This window comes from Notothenia rossii (genome assembly GCF_949606895.1).
Source record: "Notothenia rossii genome assembly, chromosome: 5".
NCBI classification, from domain to species: domain Eukaryota; kingdom Metazoa; phylum Chordata; class Actinopteri; order Perciformes; family Nototheniidae; genus Notothenia; species Notothenia rossii.
The window spans coordinates 89257880-89278530 of record NC_136903.1 but is presented as its reverse complement, the minus strand read 5'-3'; the positions used below and the strand labels follow the sequence as shown (position 1 = coordinate 89278530).

Below are 20651 nucleotides of genomic sequence, written 5' to 3'. Positions count from 1 at the left end.
AGATTCAAGTCTGGAGTTCACTTTTCTAAATCTTTACTGGAGGGGGATCCAGTTAAAGAGCTCTGATGATCTTAAAAACAAAAATATTTGAATAGGTTTGAAGTGCATTTACTTTGTTTCTATGGCTGGTTTTGGTTTAAAGTTAGAAAGCAAAACGTTTGTACCGATGTTATGGTGCTGAGTTGTGTTTGAAATGAAACAAGAGACAATAAAACATTCCTTTTTATTCCTTGAGGTTCAAACAACTTAAAGTCAGAGGTATAAAAATAGATGTGTGTGTGTGTGTGTGTGTGTGTGTGTGTGTGTGTGTGTGTGTGTGTGTGTCTGTGTGTGTCTGTGTGTGTGTGAGAGAGAGAGAGAGTGTGTGTGAGTGTGTGTGTGTGCTCTGGGTTCACACTGGTTGCCTGGAGGTGATGCTCTGTGTAAAAGCCAGCATTCAGGCAGACACACAGACCATTAAGCAGAGAGACAGACAGGCAGTGAGACAGACAGACAAGCAGTGAGACAGGCTGAAGGTAAATACAGGAATAGGACAGTCGATTATTGTCTTATTTAAAACAAGTTAAACCATTTCATAAAAATAAGAATGGATTTCTCTCAGACCTAAAGAAGTACCCACTGTGTCCCGAGACTAACTCTGAATTAAATTATAGTTGCCATCCAAATTTAAACCACATTTTAAACAAGTTTCCCGATTAAATCCTATATTTTTGTGAGTATTAGAAGTTGTTTAGCGGCGATTCACAGCTGGACGGAAGTCAAAGTCCAGTCAAGCTGAAAAGATTGAAAACCATGTGGAGAACACGATGTGAAAACGAAATTGAGTTGGTTTCATGTGAGGAAGTCTTCACACAGTTCTCATGGTTTCAGATCTGGACTGCAATACACATGCTTTATACACATCATCATTACAACTCTAATGAAGTTATTCAGTTTGCACCTATTGTAAGTCTCATTGGATAATGTCATGTTAAATTAGATATAACGTTTCTGTTGTCGCATTTACTTTAAACTTTTCCACCATAGCCAATTTGTAAGAAAAAAATGCATTTGACATTTAAAACTCTTAACATTTCAGAAGTTTCCACTCCGATTTTAACGTGCAAATTAATAAGAAATATGTATAACAGGTAGATGAAATACTTTAATATATGAGCCATACGTCTTTGGTTACGATATGTTGTCCATTGGCGCCAAAGGGGAGAACAGCGCTCAATTTCAGGGTTTTGTCTAAATTTGGTAATAGAATACCAAAATGCAGATTTCCCCGTGAAATGTTAAAGTGATGCCAGAAAACAATATTTCTATTCGTCGAAAGCTCTATAATTACTCCAGATATATGAAAATCGTGTCAAATAGAGCGTCAGATGGCAGACAGCTTTGTTTTTACGGAGATCCGAATAATTATGGGATGGATCTCCGGTCGGTCTGCAGATGGACGGTGATTTCTGAATCAGTTTCTTTGACTGGCCTTTTTTCCGTAGAAGTAAAGAAACCGTAACTCAGGGTCGTAATTTTGTCCGGAAGTGACGTTAGCGCTGAATAGTTTTTATTGATGTCCAGCAAGTAACAACAATTGAGTAACATAAGATTTTAGTAACGTGAAATATACAGACCTTGTTTGTATTTTCAATATAACCCAGAACAAATCCTCATCCTGACTCAGTGGAAAAAGCTTCAACGTTAAATCTCTGCGCGTTGAGATGTTTTGCTACAGAAAGTGTTTTGGGCTATTCTCTAAGTTTTCCAATTAAATGTCCTTGTAACTGTTCACGTCTCCTCACAATAGCATCCATCCAGCATTAGGTTTTGAAGTAGCTTATTTAGTTTACGTGATTAAGGCAGTGAATTGAAACAAAACTACTTGGTGAGAATTGGTAAAAGATCAAGATGTAAGATCTGAAGTTACGTAAGTATATTACGTGAATAAAAATGCATTTTCTGGGTTAAAGTCCTCGATCCTACCCGACCCGTTTCGTGGATTAACGAAGACTTTATAAGATACGTTAAGATCTTGTGATACGTAAACAAACAAGAAAATACGATTCAATTTCATTGTTGGAAAGCAATGTTTTTTGTTTGTAGCTAACCCAGAATTCCTCAAAATGTAGTGCTACTCAATATTGTCAAGAGTAGGGATGAACCTTTTAATTGATCTATAGAGAATAGCATTGAATTGTTAGAGAGTCAGGGGTTTAGAGCAGATTGGACCCAAATGCAGACAACAGTTCAACAGAAAATACCTTTACTCGTGTAGATCAGGGCAAGGCCAGAAAACCAGAACTTAAATACAAACACTAATCACAAGGACAAGACACAGCTGGGGAGGGAAGGAGAAAATACACCAGGGTTGCGGTCGAATAGTCCGAAAATCAGCTCCTATCGTCTATCCCTTTCGTCTATTCCTTGACCTCTGAGTGAAACGTCACGGGGTTAAGGGATAGTGGATAGGAGAATTCAAAAGGACTTAGGAGAAGAGACTGTGGTACTTTAGAGAATCCGAATGCACTCTCACTATCCGACGTGTTTATGATGCGCCAGCAGACGTCATGAATGTGCGTCTGCTGCTGTGGGGAAACTATGGAAACTACAGTTTTCTAAACAGCGGACTACAACATGGATGTTCAATAAGAACGACGGACTCATCTAGAGACTCTGCACCGTGCTCTGATGCTGTTGTGGTATGCTTTATGAACCCAATACGTATGATTGTATGAAAATATCTTGAAATTAATACAAATGTATTTATTATAAACGTTAGTCTTTAACACCTATCACCATTCAAACATCTTTTAAAAGTTGAACAAACCCCACACAGCTCAGTGAAATGTTGACTTTATTTGATCATTTCAGTAAAAACTAACGTTCATATTTCTCTTTTTGATTATAATACTGATGAACGTTCAGAACAAAGCACTTTGGCAACTTACCACATACGTTTAAAAATGCTTAATAAGCACCGTAACTTTCATGATATAATTTCTCCGTCATAATCGGTTGTTTCCGTGAACGGCCGAATGTGGTTATGCTGCGGCTGCAAGGCATTGTGGGACAGCATTTTCTCCTTTCGTAAAGGGCGGTCCAGTGGTTCCTAAGCTAAAGGAGGTTATAAAGGAAGTTTGAAACCTCCTTTCCTTTCATCTAGAGAATTCAAAAGGCACTCCGTTAGGAAGGTTCCTAAGCAAAACGGACTATTCGACTTCAGCCCTGGTGAACAGAATCAGGTGATCAAACAGGAGGAACACACAGAGACAGGAAGTAGAAACAGACAATCATTTTCAAAATAAAACCGGAAATTGGTGTTACAGATCATGAAATAAAGAGCGCTCCCAAAGATAAGCAAACCTTAAAATAGGGTCCGAAATGAACACCATGTCACTACTCTGACCACAAAGCTTGTAATAGTTAGTTCAGGTTTATATAATGCCTTTTTTTTGGGTACAAATCCACATAAAACCTGATATCTCTACATGTTGAATGAACACTGACGTCCAGAGTTCTTCATCTCTGTCCAAAGAGAGAGCCAGAGAGTTAGATGACGTTTGGAGATAAGAGCACAGTCAGGGTCTATTTCTGAGAAAGCTCAGGTAGGTCTGCAGACAGACAGGAAGTGTGTGAGTGAGACAGGTATGCAGGTAGACAGCAAAACAGTGAGGCAGTGAGAGAAAGTCCGAACAGTAGCAGGGTCAACATCTGGATCCAATCTGAGGCCAACAGGAACCAGAACCTGTCTCACTGCCTGTCTCACTGCCTGTCTATCTGAGGCTAACAAGAAGAGCTGTGTTCATCCAGCTGTCACTCAAACACTGCTTCCCGTCTGTCTCACTGTACCTACTCTACCTGTCTCACTGTACATACTCTACCTGTCTCAGTGTACCTACTCTATCTGTCTCACTGTACCTACTCTACCTGTCTCACTGTACATACTCTACCTGTCTCAGTGTAACTACTCTACCTGTCTCACTGTACCTACTCTACCTGTCTCACTGTTCATACTCTACCTGTCTCACTGTACCTACTCTACCTGTCTCACTGTACCTACTCTACCTGTCTCACTGTACCTAATCTACCTGTCTCACTGTACCTACTCTACCTGTCTCACTGTACCTACTCTACCTGTCTCACTGTACCTACTCTACCTGTCTCACTGTACATACTCTACCTGTCTCAGTGTAACTACTCTACCTGTCTCACTGTACCTACTCTACCTGTCTCACTGTACCTACTCTACCTGTCTCACTGTACCTAATCTACCTGTCTCACTGTACCTACTCTACCTGTCTCACTGTTCATACTCTACCTGTCTCACTGTACCTACTCTACCTGTCTCACTGTACCTACTCTACCTGTCTCACTACTCTCCCTGTCTCACTGTACCTACTCTACCTGTCTCACTTTACCTACTCTTCCCGTCTCACTCTACGTCTGCAGCCACTTACAAAAGCTGTGTTCATCAGAGATTCAGCTGTCACTCAAACACTGCTACTCGAACCTGTCTCACTGCTCGGTACCTGTCTCACTGTATTTACTGTACTTGTCTCACTGCTTGTCTCCGTCCTCACATGCATGTCTTACTGCACAGCTGCTACAGTACCTGTCTCACTGCTGCTACAGTACCTGTCTCCCTGCTCAGTACCTGTCTCACTGCTGCTACAGTACCTGTCTCCCTGCTCAGTACCTGTCTCACTGCTGCTACATACCTGTCTCCCTGCTCAGTACCTGTCTCACTGCTGCTACATACCTGTCTCCCTGCTCAGTACCTGTCTCACTGCTGCTACAGTACCTGTCTCCCTGCTCAGTACCTGCCTCCCTACTTAGTACCTGTCTCACTGCTATCTGCCTGTCTACCTGCTCAGTACCTGTCTCACTGACTGTCTGCAGCCACTAATAAGAAGAGCTGATTTCATCCCAGATCCAGCTGTCACTCAACACTGCTGCTGTACCTGTCTCACTTCCTTTCCCACTGCACACTGCCTGTCTCACTGCACAGCTCCTATAGTAACTGTCTCCCTGCACAGCTCCTACAGTACAGTACCTGTCTCCCTGCACAGCTCCTATAGTACAGTACCTGTCTCACTGCACCGATCCTATAGTACAGTACCTGTCTCACTGCACCGATCCTATAGTACAGTACCTGTCTCCCTGCACAGCTCCTATAGTACAGTACCTGTCTCACTGCACCGATCCTATAGTACAGCACCTGTCTCACTGCACAGCTCCTAAAGTACCTGTCTCACTGCACAGCTCCTACAGCACCTGTCTCACTGCACAGCTCCTAAAGTACCTGTCTCACTGCACAGTTCCTAAAGTACCTGTCTCACTGCACATCTCCTATAGTACCTGTCTCACTGCACAGCTCCTACAGTACAGTACCTTATTCAATGCCTGTCTTTCTGCACACCACTAACAGTACAGAGCCTGTCTTACTGCCTGTCTCACTGCTTGCTGCCTGTCTCTCTGCACACATCCACCTCTCTCTTTTCCCCTGTCTGTCTCTCTCTCTGTTTCTACATTCATTGAACACATGGTCTCCACCTGTCTGTCTGCTACAGTCTGAACCACAGAGACTAAGTGTTTACGTCTCAGTGTGAATCCAGCTGTCAATCAAACAGAGACTTCATTTACCTGTCTGTCCCTCCACTCATTTACCTGTCTGTCCCTCCACTCATTGACCTCTCTGTCCCTCCACTCATTTACCTCTCTGTCCTTCCACTCATTGACCTGTCTGTCCCTCCACTCATTGACCTGTCTGTCCCTCCACTCATTGACCTGTCTGTCCCTCCACTCATTGACCTGTCTGTCCCTCCACTCATTGACCTGTCTGTCCCTCCACTCATTGACCTGTCTGTCCCTCCACTCATTGACCTGTCTGTCCCTCCACTCAGTTAACTGTCTGTCCCTATAAATAATTGGAATATTCACAATACCTGTAAATAATTTGTTTAGTATCTCCTGAGTCAATCCTTCCTGACTTATGAGACACACTGAGCAGCAAAGACTTTCCAACAGGAAGTCAACAACCGGGTCAAATATCTGTCATCTGCCACCGTTTGTCAACCTGTGGGTCAGGACCCTGTGGGGGTCTGAGGACGGTGATCAGGGGTCACAGGCCGATTGATTGATAGATTGCAAAAAGAGGTAACAAATATATTATTACACCGTCTATTTCTACACTGATGCACCTTTAGAACGTATTCTCTATAATAGGGAAAAAACTACGGATCGTTTTACTCATAATAACTCACAAACGATTAATCTGCAGTTACCTTTTTTAAATAATTAATTATAGTTTAGTCTATTTACATCAATAAATGCCAATCACAACTTTACACAACCAAACGTGTGCCTTTAAAATATCTTGTTTTGTTGGAGCAAAAGTCAAAATAAACCCCAAATATGTATTTTACAAAGACATGTGACAACGCAAAGCAGGAAATCCTCTCATTTAAGACGCATGGAGTCAAAGAACATGGTTATTGTTTCACTGTTCTCACATGGAAATATCACTAAAACCATTCATTCATTATCAAAGTTGTTGTTATGAAGCTCTATATACGGTTTGTCAAATCGAGGCATTTTAGTTTTTTAGAAAGAACGTGACTCTGCGGTTTTGTTTGTCCGATTGTTATCTTGCTGTGTTTGTTGGACCCATTTTTTTAATGGACTGGTTGGTCCATCTCTTTCTCCAGACTGAAATACCTCAACACATTTAGGATTTTCATGAAACTTAGTTTAAACATCCATGAAGGTAATAACTAGGATTTAGCGCCATCATCAGGTCAAAAATTCATTTTCCTGCAGAACAAATGACATTCCCATCACATTGGTCTGAACCGTTGGTGTGTTGCTAACAATCAACTCACAACGTAACGTCACCTCTCACTCACCTTTCCTCTCTTGTTCTTTGATGTCCAACTCCTCCATGTTGGTTTCCGCTGACATTAAGAGGAGGCGTTCCTCAGGTCCATCTTCACTCATTCAATCCGTTATCTGCACCACAGCAGGGAACTGGGCAGTGTTACAGCAAAGGGCACAGTGCAGATATAAGCAGAGTAGATTAAGAGTCAAGAACATGTTGATCAAATACAAATAAGTGCAGATAAAAGGAAGTAAGGGGAAACCACAGAACGCATACAGTAAACGTAAGAAGCAGCTAATAATAGTAATAATAGTAATAATATAATAATAATAATAATAATAATAATAATAATAATAACAGTATACTGCAAAGTGTAAATATTTCACAGCAGAGTTCTGCATGTTAACTGGGACACATCTCTTTGTATGTGGATAAACAAATGCCCAATTGGCAGGTGTTGTTGTGGAGGAATAAAACAAAGACATCAGTGTCTTCAGAGAGCTGTGTCTTATCCCTGCAGCTGTGGACCTGACGTCAGGTTGGGATTAAATGCATCTTGATGGTCCGTTGAAATGTGGAGATAAACTAAACAAATCCGACTTAAAATGATTTATCAGGGCTTTAAATGTCTCAGAAAACAGACTGTGAGAACTGACAATAACAAAACAATTACCACAAATAATGCATCCGGGAGTTGGAGCTGACCTGAAATCACGTTAAGATCCTCTTGTTGTCTTTTCTGTCTGCTGCAGCTTCAGTTTCTGTCCATCCAGATGAGATTTTAAAGTGTCTCCGTCCTCAGCAGGAAACATTAGCTAAAGTCAAATCAACTTAAACACTAACTAAGCACCTCAGCATCAGTCCAGCTACTGTACGAGAGCCTTTGGTGGAAAACATCTGTTTGCAAATGTGTGTGTTAACGTGTGTTCATGTTTGCCCTCCATCCTGGATCCGTTATCTGAGGTGTGTGTGTGTGTGTGTGTGTGTGTGTGTGCACTCATGTCTGACTTACTGTATCTCTCAGTCTGTGTGTACAAGCAGATAGTCACCTGTTGGTTTCTCACACACACCTTTTCTCTCTTTGAGACACACTGCAGACACGTGCTGCTTTTCAGAAGCATTTCGTTTTTTAATCAGTCAAACATGCATTTATTTTGTTTCCCTGCTGCTGTATTCTATTTTAAAGGATTCAAAAACCTTTATATGTCTTTATTTGCAATGTAAATGTGAAATCCCATGCTACGTATACTTAACATAAAAGAAAATAACATTTAATAGTGCAATAAAAAGGTTCAATAGACAAAATGTGTTGTCTATACCTAAAATGGGTTTGAAATCACATAAATACCAGTTTTTTAAACCTCGTAACACCAAATTGCTCTGGAATAATAATCACCTGCCTTCTTATAATATTGTAAATGACTTCAGAGTTTCTAAATGACTTCACAATGTAGAGGATTGACATGTAAACATGCAGAAGTCAGATAATGCAGTTTAATGCAGTACATTTAATGCTGTTTTTAGCCTGTTGAATATGACAGATGGTTATGTTATATCACATTGAAGTAAATATTTTTAATAGACTGTATTTATCATTAACTTACATAGAACAAAACTGTAGATTATTAGGTGCTGAGTCGAATCAGAGCCGACACACTCTGGAAAATAAAGCAATACATACATCATTAGTTGTAACCACTTTGCACTATTCCTTCAACATGAACATGAAAGCAATTCATGATGATTTTTTAAACATTAAACACCTCCATTTATATAATATACTTTATCCCTTTACTTCAAAGGTTGATATGTTTGTACTTCAGAGAAACTGAGGCCCATATTTACCTTCAGACATCGCCATCTTTCCGCCTCAAGTGTCCTCAATATCTGTCAAACATTCAGCTGTTAGAAACATCACAACACTCAACAAGAAGCCTGCGTTTCCCATCAGGCAGCAGGGAGAAAAACAACAACAGTGGTGGGGATTCATCCAAAGATAGTCCTCATCAAAGCAGGAACAACTGGACCTTGAATCTGTGAGAGATGTGTTGTTTAAGATGATGAGAGACTCCAGAGGAAAAGAGTGAAGTCACATCATTGAAATTTAGCAATGGAGAGACTTGGAAGAGACCAACATTTTTGATTTGAGTCTGTGGTTTCAAAACTGATGAGGGTTTTATTTAATTTGTGCTTTTAATATAACTAGAAGTCTCACAATCTTAATGCCAAGAGACGGCTGGTATCGTTTAGCAATACAATTAAGGTTTACAGCTTTTTTAAGAAATAATTAAGAGGTGACACACCTGAAATACTTATTGTATTTAATTTGAAATCACTCTTTTTTTTAATTATAATTGTATTTGTATTCATTATATTTGTATTTGTATTTAGATTTTAATTATTTTATTTTATTAATTTTGTATTATTTTAAAGTATTTTTATTTTGTGTTAATGCATTAGTGTCTTAATACTTGTAATGTCGCAGCTGATCAAATATAGACATATCCTGCTTGGTAATTACATCTCTAATTAAACATATTCTATTAATAATCAGAAACGCCAAAGTAATTTATTTTGTGTTGTTTTTTTTTAGACGTACTTTAGTCAAAGGATTGAAGAAGCATACAAATCAAATACGTACTTAAAATACCTACAAATTGTACTTAATTGCAGTTCTTGAATGAATGTAGTAACATAATGTAGCTATAGCTTGCTTGAGTGTGGAGTATATCTCAGGTTCATGCAGTGTAACCTCCTGTCAGAGTGATGTGTTCTGCAGGCTGCAGGTCTTTAGAGGCCGACGAACAGGAAGTCTGCAGGATGCATTAACTCCTCCGCTCCACAGGGGGCAGCAGCAGGAAGTCCGGATGTTTGCTACCGTTCGGTGTAGCTGCTGTTTTAGTAGCTAGGAGTTCATTAAATGCATGAGGAATTTATTTATTCTCAGTTATATTCCACTCTCTTTCCTGTTATTGTGTTCTAGATAAGATTTAAAACAATTTTTTGGAAGGGATACACAGTGTCATATAAAAAGCCCAAACAATTGGGCGTTAAAAATCATAGTTAGCCTGCACGCTATTCGGCTGCCGCTAACGTTAGCTCAACTTGTTTCTCCGTTTACTTAACACTGATGTTTATAAAGATTTGACTGGTGGACGAATAATTCTCAAAAGTCATAGCCTCTCCAAAACAAACAGGCATGCTGATTAAAAACCTGTGAAAATACTGAAAATATCTGTTTCACGTAAACAAATCTGTGAAACTCTACACGCTACAAGCTAATGTTAGCACAGCTTGTTTCTCTGATAACGTAAGATCCAGAAATTCAAAGGGGTGATTACAAGGAGACACACTATCCTCAGTAGTCACCTCCTCTCCAAAACAAACAGGCCTGCTGATTAAGAACATGTAAGAACACTGAAAATATCAGTTTCACATAAAAAATCTGTGTTTCCCCAGTCGACAGAGCTAGCTAAATGCTAACGTTAGCTCAGCTTGTTACTCTGATAACTTCAGATCCAGATGTCTAATGACTAAAATCCTTCGCCTGTTTAAAATAGAGAGATGAACCAAGGTCTATAAATGTATGTTAAAATATGGATTAAAACTGGATAAAAAGTACATTTATTTTTGACCGCTTCTGGCACTGACTCATGCTTAAAGGAATATGACGCCATTGTAGAGACGTGGATATAGATAGCAGTTACCGATACCAGAGGAAAAACTACACATTCCTCTGAAACTACACAACTACACCATAAGTGTAGTACTTTGTAATCACTTTAATGGGAAAATGTCAAATAATTACCTTTAATGTTGGAATCGTTTACCAAGTACTCAACTTGAAAAAGTGTATGACCTTCACAAACTAGAACGTCTTGTGAACGGAGGCTAAATAGATGATGGTTTGTAAAAGAGGGAAAGTTTTATGTTAACATTGTGTGTGTGTGTGTGTGTCTGTGTGTGTGTGTGTGTGTGTGTGTGTGTGTGTGTGTGTGTGTGTGTGCCAGTGTGTGTGTGTGTGTGTGTGTGTGTGTGTGTGTGTGTGTGTGTGTGTGTGTGTGTGTGTGTGTGTGTGTGTGTGTGTGTGTGTGTGTGTGCGTGTGCAGGGCCGGCTCTGACCAATTTGCTGCCTTAGGCAAGATTTTAGCTGGCGCCCCCCCCCCCCCCCCTATTTTAAATTAACACAAATACAAAATTAAAACCTATAATTGCACACAAAAACCATTATTTCAAAAAAAGAACAATTTCACATAAACCTCTGGTTTTTACTGTAGTTTACATTAATTATAACAGAGGGAGCTGTCCTAATCAAGTGAAGAGAGGGCTGTAATCTACTTCCACATTAAAAATGACACTTGACCCGCCCCCTCGCCCCTCGCTGGGGCAGTTCAACTTACCTGATTTTGGGGGGGGGGGTTGCGCCATAGTTTATGGGCGCTGCAAGCAATCTAGGCGTAGTTCTGTCAAGATAAGATAACAGGATGTCCTTTGTTGATCCAAAATCGGGAAATTGTTTTGTTATGAAATTAAAAAAAAAAATAGGTTGATGCGCCCTTAGCATTCGCCTATACTGCCTATGCCAAGGGCCGGGCCTGTGTGTGTGTGCAAGACAAAGACTCCTTAGTATAACTTTCTGTAGGCGATCCCCCCACCTTCACCCCTTTCCTGTCTCTCTCTCCGACCACTCACCGAACAACAATCACACACGCACGCACGCACGCACGCACGCACGCACGCACGCACGCACGCACGCACGCACGCACGCACGCACGCACGCAAACACGCACGCACGCACACACACACACACACACACACACACACACACACACACACACACACACACACACACACACACACACACACACACAGCCCCCCTCAGCGCATGTTCTATAATTATCCACAAAGAGCATCATTCAGCTTTCTTGTTGAACATTGAACTGACTGTTTTTCTAACACAGCTGTTAAAAATAGAAGTGGAGATCCAATTTCCTTTAATTAGCACTTTAAACAAATTAAAACCGCGTCCGCTCTCTGCACCACTACTGGGAATACACTTTATTTATAGAAAACAAATAGTGTTGTGTATACCGCACAAACTTATTAGGATAAGTAGATAATATGTGATGTGGAATCTGGAAGAAAATGTGCTTTTTAATGGGAAATCCCAGAATATAAGCGCACATTGTGGAGCCGCTTGATGCCACATACAGTAGGAGAGTATTTCATAGAGCTGCTTGTTAAAAAGGAGTTGTTGACGTTGGCATGAAAGTGAGATTACAGCGACAAAGGAAACAGTGGCTTTTTTATTAAAAGGTATTTTCAAGTGCAGGCAGTAAAAATAAACCGCTGGATTTCCTGCAGTCTGAGTTTTGTTGCAGCAGAGACTCAGAGAACATGTTCAAAGTGTAAAACAGCTTTATTGTAAGTTTCCAACTACATAAAGACAGGATGACCTTTAAAAAGCAAGAAAGTGCACAGTCAGGCTGCGGTGGGAAAAGCACTATTGACATCAGAGTAGAAATATTTTTGTTAGAACCATTTGTTTGTCCACCATTTTACGGATTTAAATGTTTTAAAATGACCTGTGTTTTATAAGATGAGCATAGCACGGTCCCTTTAATGGTGGTATATAAGGAGACGTGTGGTGCAGTGGGTTGTGCGTTGGTGTTCGGATCAGGGTTCAAACCCCACTGCAGTCAGCATGTCGTTGTGTCCCTAAGACACTTCACCCCAAATCGCTGCAAACAAGTGACATGTAATGTAACTTAGCTTAGACATGGTTTACGACCTAAAGGAAAGAATTGCGAAAGGTGAGACTGTGATGTTGATGTAAAGTTTGTACACAGATAGTATTACAACATTAAAGGAGTATTTTGGATTGGAAATGTATTTGAGACACCTAAAAAAAATATATATTAGTAGAAATAGATGCTATATTTGAGTGAGGGTCTAAGGTCAGAGGGTGTCCTTGCTGTAAGGTAATTATTATATGTACAGCACTTTGGCTCGACCAACAATTGTTTTAAAAATGTGCTATATAAATAAAACTTGATTTGATTTGATATTTATAATATTTTCACTGTTTTATATGAGCTGTCTGGGGGAAAAAAAACAATATCTATGTGTGAAGCTGACCGTTGAGCGGCCCGACCAAGCAAGGAGGCAGAACGTCCAAAATACAACCCGGTGTGGGCATTTATTACTAACGGGCACATGACACAGCCTCAATCTCACTGTTCACGTGAGCACAGTCACCAGCCACAAGGATCTCACACACCAAACAAAACAGGAAAACAGAGCCTAAATACCCACACTAATTAACCCAACAAGACACAGGTGAGGGGGGAGGAGACAACACAGGGCACCAGGTGAACACAATCAACAGCAACAGACATGGGGAAGGGGAACACTTTTAAAAAATAAAACACGTGCAATATACAAAGCCCGAAGCCACCTTCGTCCCATTATGCTGACTCCCTCACCAAATGAATTGTTCCTCACTGAACACTGTAGTTTCTTGTCTATTGGTTGGTATGTTAGTGTTATTATGTGACTTTGGTGACTCTTGATTAAACCTTTAAAACACCAAACCTACACAGTAACACGTACCAAGTGACACAGAGTGACGCCATAATACTACTTTTGTCAATCAAGTGTGTTGGCTTCAGTTCCCCGACAGAAAGCGCCGTCTGACAGGAAGGTGAAGAGCTGTGTACATAAAATGTGCTCGTAAATTGTGTCCACATACGTCCACATAAATGCTTATACCTTATCTACACTGACTGAAGAAGCACCTCATATAACCCCACTTCAAAAATCGGAACTTTTCCACGATAAGGAAGAAGTAGTTTATGGGATATCTTACAACATAACAACAAAAATAAATAAACAGGACCCTTTTTCTTGGGAATGAGAAAAACACATAAGGATCCACGGAGGACACTTAATACCAGAGGACATCCGTCATGGTACAAACAGTAGGAAACATACAAATGATATTTCATTTGCACTTTTAAATTGTTCACCAGATCCACCTGGTCTGAAGTCCAAGAGTCTAAGAAGGAGGAAATATAGCATTCAAAAAGCTCTTTATTTTTCTCACACTGCCTGCCCTCTTTTCACCCTCTGTCTGAAACCAGAGCCCTGTCTGCTCTGATTGGTTAGCTGGCCGGCTCTGTTGCGATTGGTCAACCACTCAGAGATGTCCCGCCCCTTAGACTATCACGCACAATGTGTTGGAGTGCTCGCCAATAGGAGCGTGAGTGTTTTTTTTGTTTTTTCAGACACAAATTGTGCATTTAAGATCAAACAAAGTGCCTTCTTTCTAGTTTCTTTCCAAAAAGTGGAAGACATAATGTGCTCCGAGTGTTTGGCCTAGCCTCCGTTCACAGAAGCAGATGTAATAAAATACTTGGATAAGAGAAAGCCAACGAGACAAACAGAGACACAAACAGAGGTCTTTTGTGCTCGTGCACATCTGTTCAGACTCTGGCTCTTACTTAAAAAGAGATAAGCCCCTGAAGGACCCTCTCAGCGGCCCTGACGAAGAGAGGTGTCTCTATTTGTGCCTGTTTGAGTTGACTGTGTGCCCTGAAGGTAAACAGACGTTATCATTATTCCTCTGCTGCTGCTATGGAGGCAGATACTGACAGACACACAGGCAGATTAGTGTGTGTGTGTGTGTGTGTGTGTGTGTGTGTGTGTGTGTGTGTGTGTGTGTGTGTGTATGTGTGTGTGTGTGTGTGTGTGTGTGTGTGTGTGTGTGTGTGTGTGTGTGTGTGTGTGTATTTAGCAGGAATTATCTTCTCCAGGTGTGTGCAGTCGAGTGTTTTACGACGGGGCAGGACTGGAATCTGCAACACACCCGCCATGCACATCATTCTCACCTCACAAACACAACGAGGGGAATTTACTGAAGCTTTAACACTCATCACAAACGTCCGGGACGTTTTTTTAGGGTCATTCTAGGTAAAAATAATGAATAAAGTCGATCAGATTAAAACAGTTGGAGATTGTTCAAATATAGCTTTTGGAAAGTTCAGAAAATACCACAAAAACGCACATAAAATCCCAAATGATTGAGCACCCATTGGTTTTACGATAAACCTCCAAGAGGCTTTCTTGTGCGTCCTACCGTGCTACAGCTACTAGATCTCATATCTGTAGGTGAAACCACAACGAGGGGCTGCCTTGTTGCCCCCATCCCGAAAACAAGACCCCTGAAAAGAAATCCACTGTTTTAAGTAAACGTTGAGGCTCTGCTCTCCGGCTGCTGTGTAGTTTCTGTCCACTGCTCGTCGTACTTGGATGGGTGAAAGACTAACTGAGTGTGTGTGTAAATGTGCGACATTTAGAAGAGGATTTAAGGATTTAATCTTGGACCTGGCTTTCCTGGCCTTTTTGATCAAACGCCCAGAAAATGCGTCAGATGTTGAATCACTTTTCCTAAGCGGTGGAACCACAACTTCTGTGTCAGTTTGTGACGTGATTGGGGAGTTACCACAAATAACCTCTTGTGCATTTCCCTCTGTTCCTCCTTATCCATACTTGCCAACCTTTAGACCTCAGAAATCGGGAGCATTTCAAAATGCAAAATTGGGGGGGGGGGGGGGGGGGGGGGGGGCTGGACCTGTATTTTAGAGGAAAGGAGTGAGTAGAGTAGTTGTCGATTCTTGTTCTGTTTTCTGTGAATATCTGCCTCACCCTCTCAGACTTTGAGTTGCGCGTTACTAAAGAGACGTGTTACCATGGAAACCAAACAATGGTGAAGCTGTATTAAAGTCCGAGTGGAAACAGTCGTGTGTAAATCTGATTTTGTCAGAAATCGGGAGAAATGCGGGATAAATATGACCCCGGGAGAAAACCGGGAGAGGGCAATGAAATCGGGAGTCCCCCGTGAAAATCGGGAGGGTTGACAATTATGTCCTTATCTCTCCTGCATATTGTGCAATACCATTATTATTAATAATGTTCTATAAATAACGTGAAATAACGTATCTGCCGCTGCGTTTTTTGTACTAAATACTGTTATATCTTATCTCATCTTGTCTCACCTCCACAGTGTGATCCAGATCCAGCTCTGAGATCATTATCATCAGGATGAAGATGAGACTCGTCTTCCTCTTCCTGGCGCTCGTCGTCCTCGTCGCCGCCCGACCCAAAGCAGGTCAGTCTGAACACGCTGAGGGAACAATTAACAGCAGCAGGAAAGTGTTAAAATAAAACCCTCCTGTGCATCATGACTTTACTTTAAGGCCCTAATGCGTTTGGACGTATCAGATTTATACGTTTGGATGCAGTTGAAACATCAACAGCTGGATTGACTGGATTCACGTGAGCAGACGACGAGGTGGACATATTTATAAGATGTTTGCTCATGTCTGTTTGAAACCGAAGACAGATCCCACTCGTCTACTTTCACCTCCTCTGCTTTCACAAGAAGAGATCCTGGACGTGCATTCATACTCTTTCAAACTCTTAAAGAAATACAAAGACCTGCTTTATCCCTCCTCCATGACTGCTGTCTCTGAGCAGAGATGATGTTACAGATCACATTAAACACATGTGGCTGAAGAGGAGTGAGTTCAGGAGGTACGTGATGTGAAAGTCATGCCTGATCGGCTGCAAATGTAAAACTGAAAACCAGTCACACCGAGCCGTGAGAACAGAGGCTCTTCGTAGTGAGAATTCAAACACAAAACAAGACCCTTTATAAATGCATTAAGGACCAAACACGGTTCCATATCGGGCCAATTTAACACCTTACTAAGTCAGAGGTCCAATGCAGATGAAAAGCAAAAGGGAAAATAGAAGACGCATATATTAAATAAAAAGGCAAGCACACTTTATTTAAAAAATAAAAAATACAATTAAGTACAGCATGTTAAAAGAATAAGTAGCAGTATTTTAAAACGGGTGTTGATGTAATCTAAGTGCTCCAGGCTACAGGGGTGACCTGACCTGATTTATATCATGTGACTGAAAATATAACGTATCAAAGGAGCTGATCATTTTAACAAATTGAAAATAAATTGTAAAGTAATTGAGTTAATTGCACACGAGCAGTGGTTTTGAGTAAGAGTTTTATATAAAAGCACATTTCAGCAACAAGGCACTTAAAGGGCTTTACTGCAAAACAATAATTATATAAAGGACATTTAAATACAATCAAAACGTTTTAACGAGAGAATAGAACGTTTAAAAAACCTAAAAAATAGTATCTGTTTCTCAACTAGTTAAGCATTAATTTGGTAAAAAAAGGCACTCTTCTAGCAAAAACAAAAAAACAGATAACCTAGCTCTATTTTTTAAAGTGTAGAGGAATTGTGTATGCTTTTAAACTTCATGAAATAACCACCTGTTAAAGCCTTTTCAACTTATTAGAGTGCCCCTTTCTTCCCCTTCGTTTTGCAAATTCTGTTCTATCACAGTCCTGCCTTCGAACACTTTTCGACGTGATTGATTTCCCTTTTCATTCCTCGGTGTTGACCCTTCCTCCTCCCTCTCTCAGGTCCGAAGCAGAAGTGTAAGTCCGGTCCGGTGGATCTGGTGTTTCTGATCGACAGCTCTCGAAGCGTCCGGCCTCACGAGTTCGAGACCATGAGGAAGTTCATGATCGACATCCTGAGCACGCTGGACATCGGACTCAACGCCACCAGAGTGGGGGTGGTGCAGTACTCCAGCCAGGTACTGTCGGCCATGTTGTATTTAGTTAATGTCCCCTGGCCGTTTACCCCACTTCTGGTTCATGCAGATCCTTCTCGGTTTAGCAGCGTTTCAAACCATGCATTTTAATTAAGAGCATTATTATGCTGCTGTGTTTATTGTATTTTTGTAACTCTGGCACAACAATTTCCTTCGGATAAATAAAGTCTTATCTTAAAGGTTGATAGGGCTAGCGAGGTAAGTAATGAAATAGCAATGACGTTATTGCAAACACAAAACATGGCAAAGTAGAAGCGCCATAGATCAGGCGAGGAATATGGTAAACGTTCCATTTCTGTCTCCAGGTCCGCACTGAGTTCTCCCTGAAGGCTCACGCTAAACTGGACACGATGGTGAAGGGCATCAACGAGATCATCCCTCTGGCTCAGGGCACCATGACCGGTCTCGCCATCAAATTCGTGATGGACACAGCTTTCGTTGCCGAGGAGGGAGACAGGCCCAAGGTATTTACACATTTCTAACAACAAACACTTTAAAATAAACATTGTCTTCCAGGCGAGGCAACTGGAAGTGGTTTCCGGGTTTAATTCGAGTCCTGACTAACACTAAGAAAGTGGATCACATCACTCCAGTTCTGAAGTCTTTACTCTGGCTTCCTGTGTGTCAAAGAATAGATTTCAAAATACTGCTGCTGTTTATAAAGCACTGAATGGTTTAGGACCAAAATACATTTCTGACCTCCTGCTAAATGATGAACCATCCAGATCTCTCACGTCTTCAGGGACGGGTCAGCTTTCTGTCCCCAGAGGTCCGAACTAAACATGGAGAAGTTCATTATGCTCCAAATATCTGGAACAAACTCCCAGAAACCTGCAGGTCCGCTGCAACTCTGACTACTTTTAAATCCAGGCTGAAGACTTTTCTTTTTGTCGCTGCTTTTAATTGAACTATTCACATCTTAAACTGCACTGTAACTTTTATTCATGTATTTTTTTTTTAATGTTTTTGTATTATCTTAGCTTTTAAATGACTGATTTGAAATGCCATTTTCTTAATGTCTTTCATTTTTGTAAAGCACTTTGAATTGCCCTTGTGTTGAAAGGTGCTATATGAATGAACTTGCCTTGCCTTAAGAACTCATTCCTGCGTCACTAAAAGCAGAAAGCCTTTTCACCTGATGACTGTTTCCTCTCCTCAGGTGCCCAACGTGATGGTGATCGTGACGGACGGTCGTCCTCAGGATCGAGTGGCAGAAGTGGCGATTGAGGCAAGAGAAAAAGGCATCGAGATCTTCGCTGTGGGCGTGGCCAGAGCAGATATGGCGTCCCTCAGGGCGATGGCATCCCCTCCATTCGAGGACCACGTCTTCCTGGTCGAGTCTTTTGATCTGATCCATCAGTTCGGACTGCAGTTCCAGGACAAACTCTGCGGTAAGAATAATCTCTCTGTGTCTCTAATGTTAAACGTCTCTAAACTGTTAAGCTGCTCAATTTAGTGTTTATCAAACAAACAGAGGAAATGGTGCATCTGTTGAGAACAAAAGCCCACAATTAAAGAAAGTATGTTTTTATAAATGGGAATCAATTCATTTCCTGAATGTATAACATTAACACTATTCCCAGCAAGCTGACACCAAATCCAGTTGTTGACCCTACAGGATCCAATCAAGTTAATAGAGGGAACCATGCAGTACCAATTTACGCCAGTAGGAAAATAAAAGTGATACCTAAGTTAATTTAGTCTGCGTACAAGAACTACGCAGATCAAAAACCACAGACAGAAGCGCAGTATGACTTGATGAGAAATCTGAAATTTGCTCTAAAGCACACAGTTCATTCAAAATAGGACAAATAAATATCAATATATTTACCCAGCGGTTTTAAACAATCATGACTAAATCATACATTCAAAATAGTATATAGCAGTAGAAGTACAAAACCTCACCAAATAAATATTTACTGTGAAGTCAACAAAACTTTTCCAACTTTGACAGAAACGTAATAATAATACTAACTTTATTTATAAGCACCTTTCCTGCAGCCCAAAGTGCTTTAGAGAGCAAGACAAGATACACAAAAGACTAAAGAGTAAGGAACATCATTCAAAACAAGTAACAGAAAGAGTTATATCACAAAACCATAAAACATGAACAGTGATCCCAATAAAATTACCCAAAATGAAAAGCCATATTCGTGCACAACCCCGTCCCTCTTATTATGAAGCTCTAGAGTAAGCATGTTTTCTAAAGAGTGGTGAACTGGATCTGAACCGTGTGTGTGTCTCTGCTTCAGGAGGTGGATCTGTGTGTGGAGTCGAACCACGGCTGTGAGCAGATCTGTGAGAGCTCTCCGGGATCTTTCCACTGCCTCTGTCTGCCCGGATACTCTCTGAACGAGGACGGGAAGACATGCGCAGGTAACAAGAGGAAGGATACTGACATGTTTTTATAGTAATAATAATAATAATAATAATAATAATAATAATAATAATGCATTTATTTTAGAGAGCTTTTCTTGAAAATCAAAGACACTATACAGAGTAAACATTCATAAAAACATGATTGAAACAACACACTTAAAATGAGTAAAACACAACATTAGTTACATATATGTGTGTGTGTGTGTGTGTGTGTGTGTGTGTGTGTGTGTGTGTGTGTGTGTGTGTGTGTGTGTTTCAGCCATTGACCTGTGTGCTGAGGGGAAACACGACTGTGAGCAGATCTGCAACGCCTCTCCGGGCGCTTTCACCTGCGATTGCAGCGTAGGATACAAACTGAACGACGACAAGAAGTCCTGCACAAGTGAGTCACACACACACACACACACACACACACACACACACACACACACACACACACACACACACACACACACACACACACACACACACACACACACACACACACACACACACACACACACACACACACATTCGCTCCTATCTGCTGTCAGCTGCTGGCTTTATATTGAGAAGTTTGTTCGGCTTGAATTCATGTTCATCATCCTGAAACTGATTCAGAGCTTCCCAAAATGCTGAGTCATGAAATGTGGGTTGCATCATGTCCGCCCTGTTTGTCTCAGTAAAATACTTGAAACCCTTTATATTCGAGTGATAATCACAGGGC

General features: G+C 40.9%; 2 protein-coding genes across 2 annotated transcripts in view; one reads left to right on the top strand and one right to left on the bottom strand.

The window, feature by feature from the left end:
- rbpjl (recombination signal binding protein for immunoglobulin kappa J region-like) overlaps positions 1 to 7785 on the bottom strand; it is a 33669-nt gene extending 25884 nt beyond the window's left edge. The window contains exons 1-2 of the mRNA XM_079684955.1: positions 7565 to 7785; positions 6888 to 7008 (exon numbers count right to left, since the gene is read on the bottom strand). Coding sequence (XP_079541081.1) covers positions 6888 to 6978 — 91 coding nt within the window. The 5' untranslated portion in view covers positions 6979 to 7008; positions 7565 to 7785. The remainder of the gene's footprint in view (positions 1 to 6887; positions 7009 to 7564) is intronic.
- Positions 1 to 20651, top strand: part of matn4 (matrilin 4) — a 39474-nt gene that overhangs the window by 739 nt on the left and 18084 nt on the right. Inside the window, exons 2-7 of the mRNA XM_079685002.1 lie at positions 15924 to 16028; positions 17373 to 17548; positions 17872 to 18030; positions 18726 to 18959; positions 19822 to 19942; positions 20205 to 20327. Coding sequence (XP_079541128.1) covers positions 15962 to 16028; positions 17373 to 17548; positions 17872 to 18030; positions 18726 to 18959; positions 19822 to 19942; positions 20205 to 20327 — 880 coding nt within the window. The 5' untranslated portion in view covers positions 15924 to 15961. The remainder of the gene's footprint in view (positions 1 to 15923; positions 16029 to 17372; positions 17549 to 17871; positions 18031 to 18725; positions 18960 to 19821; positions 19943 to 20204; positions 20328 to 20651) is intronic.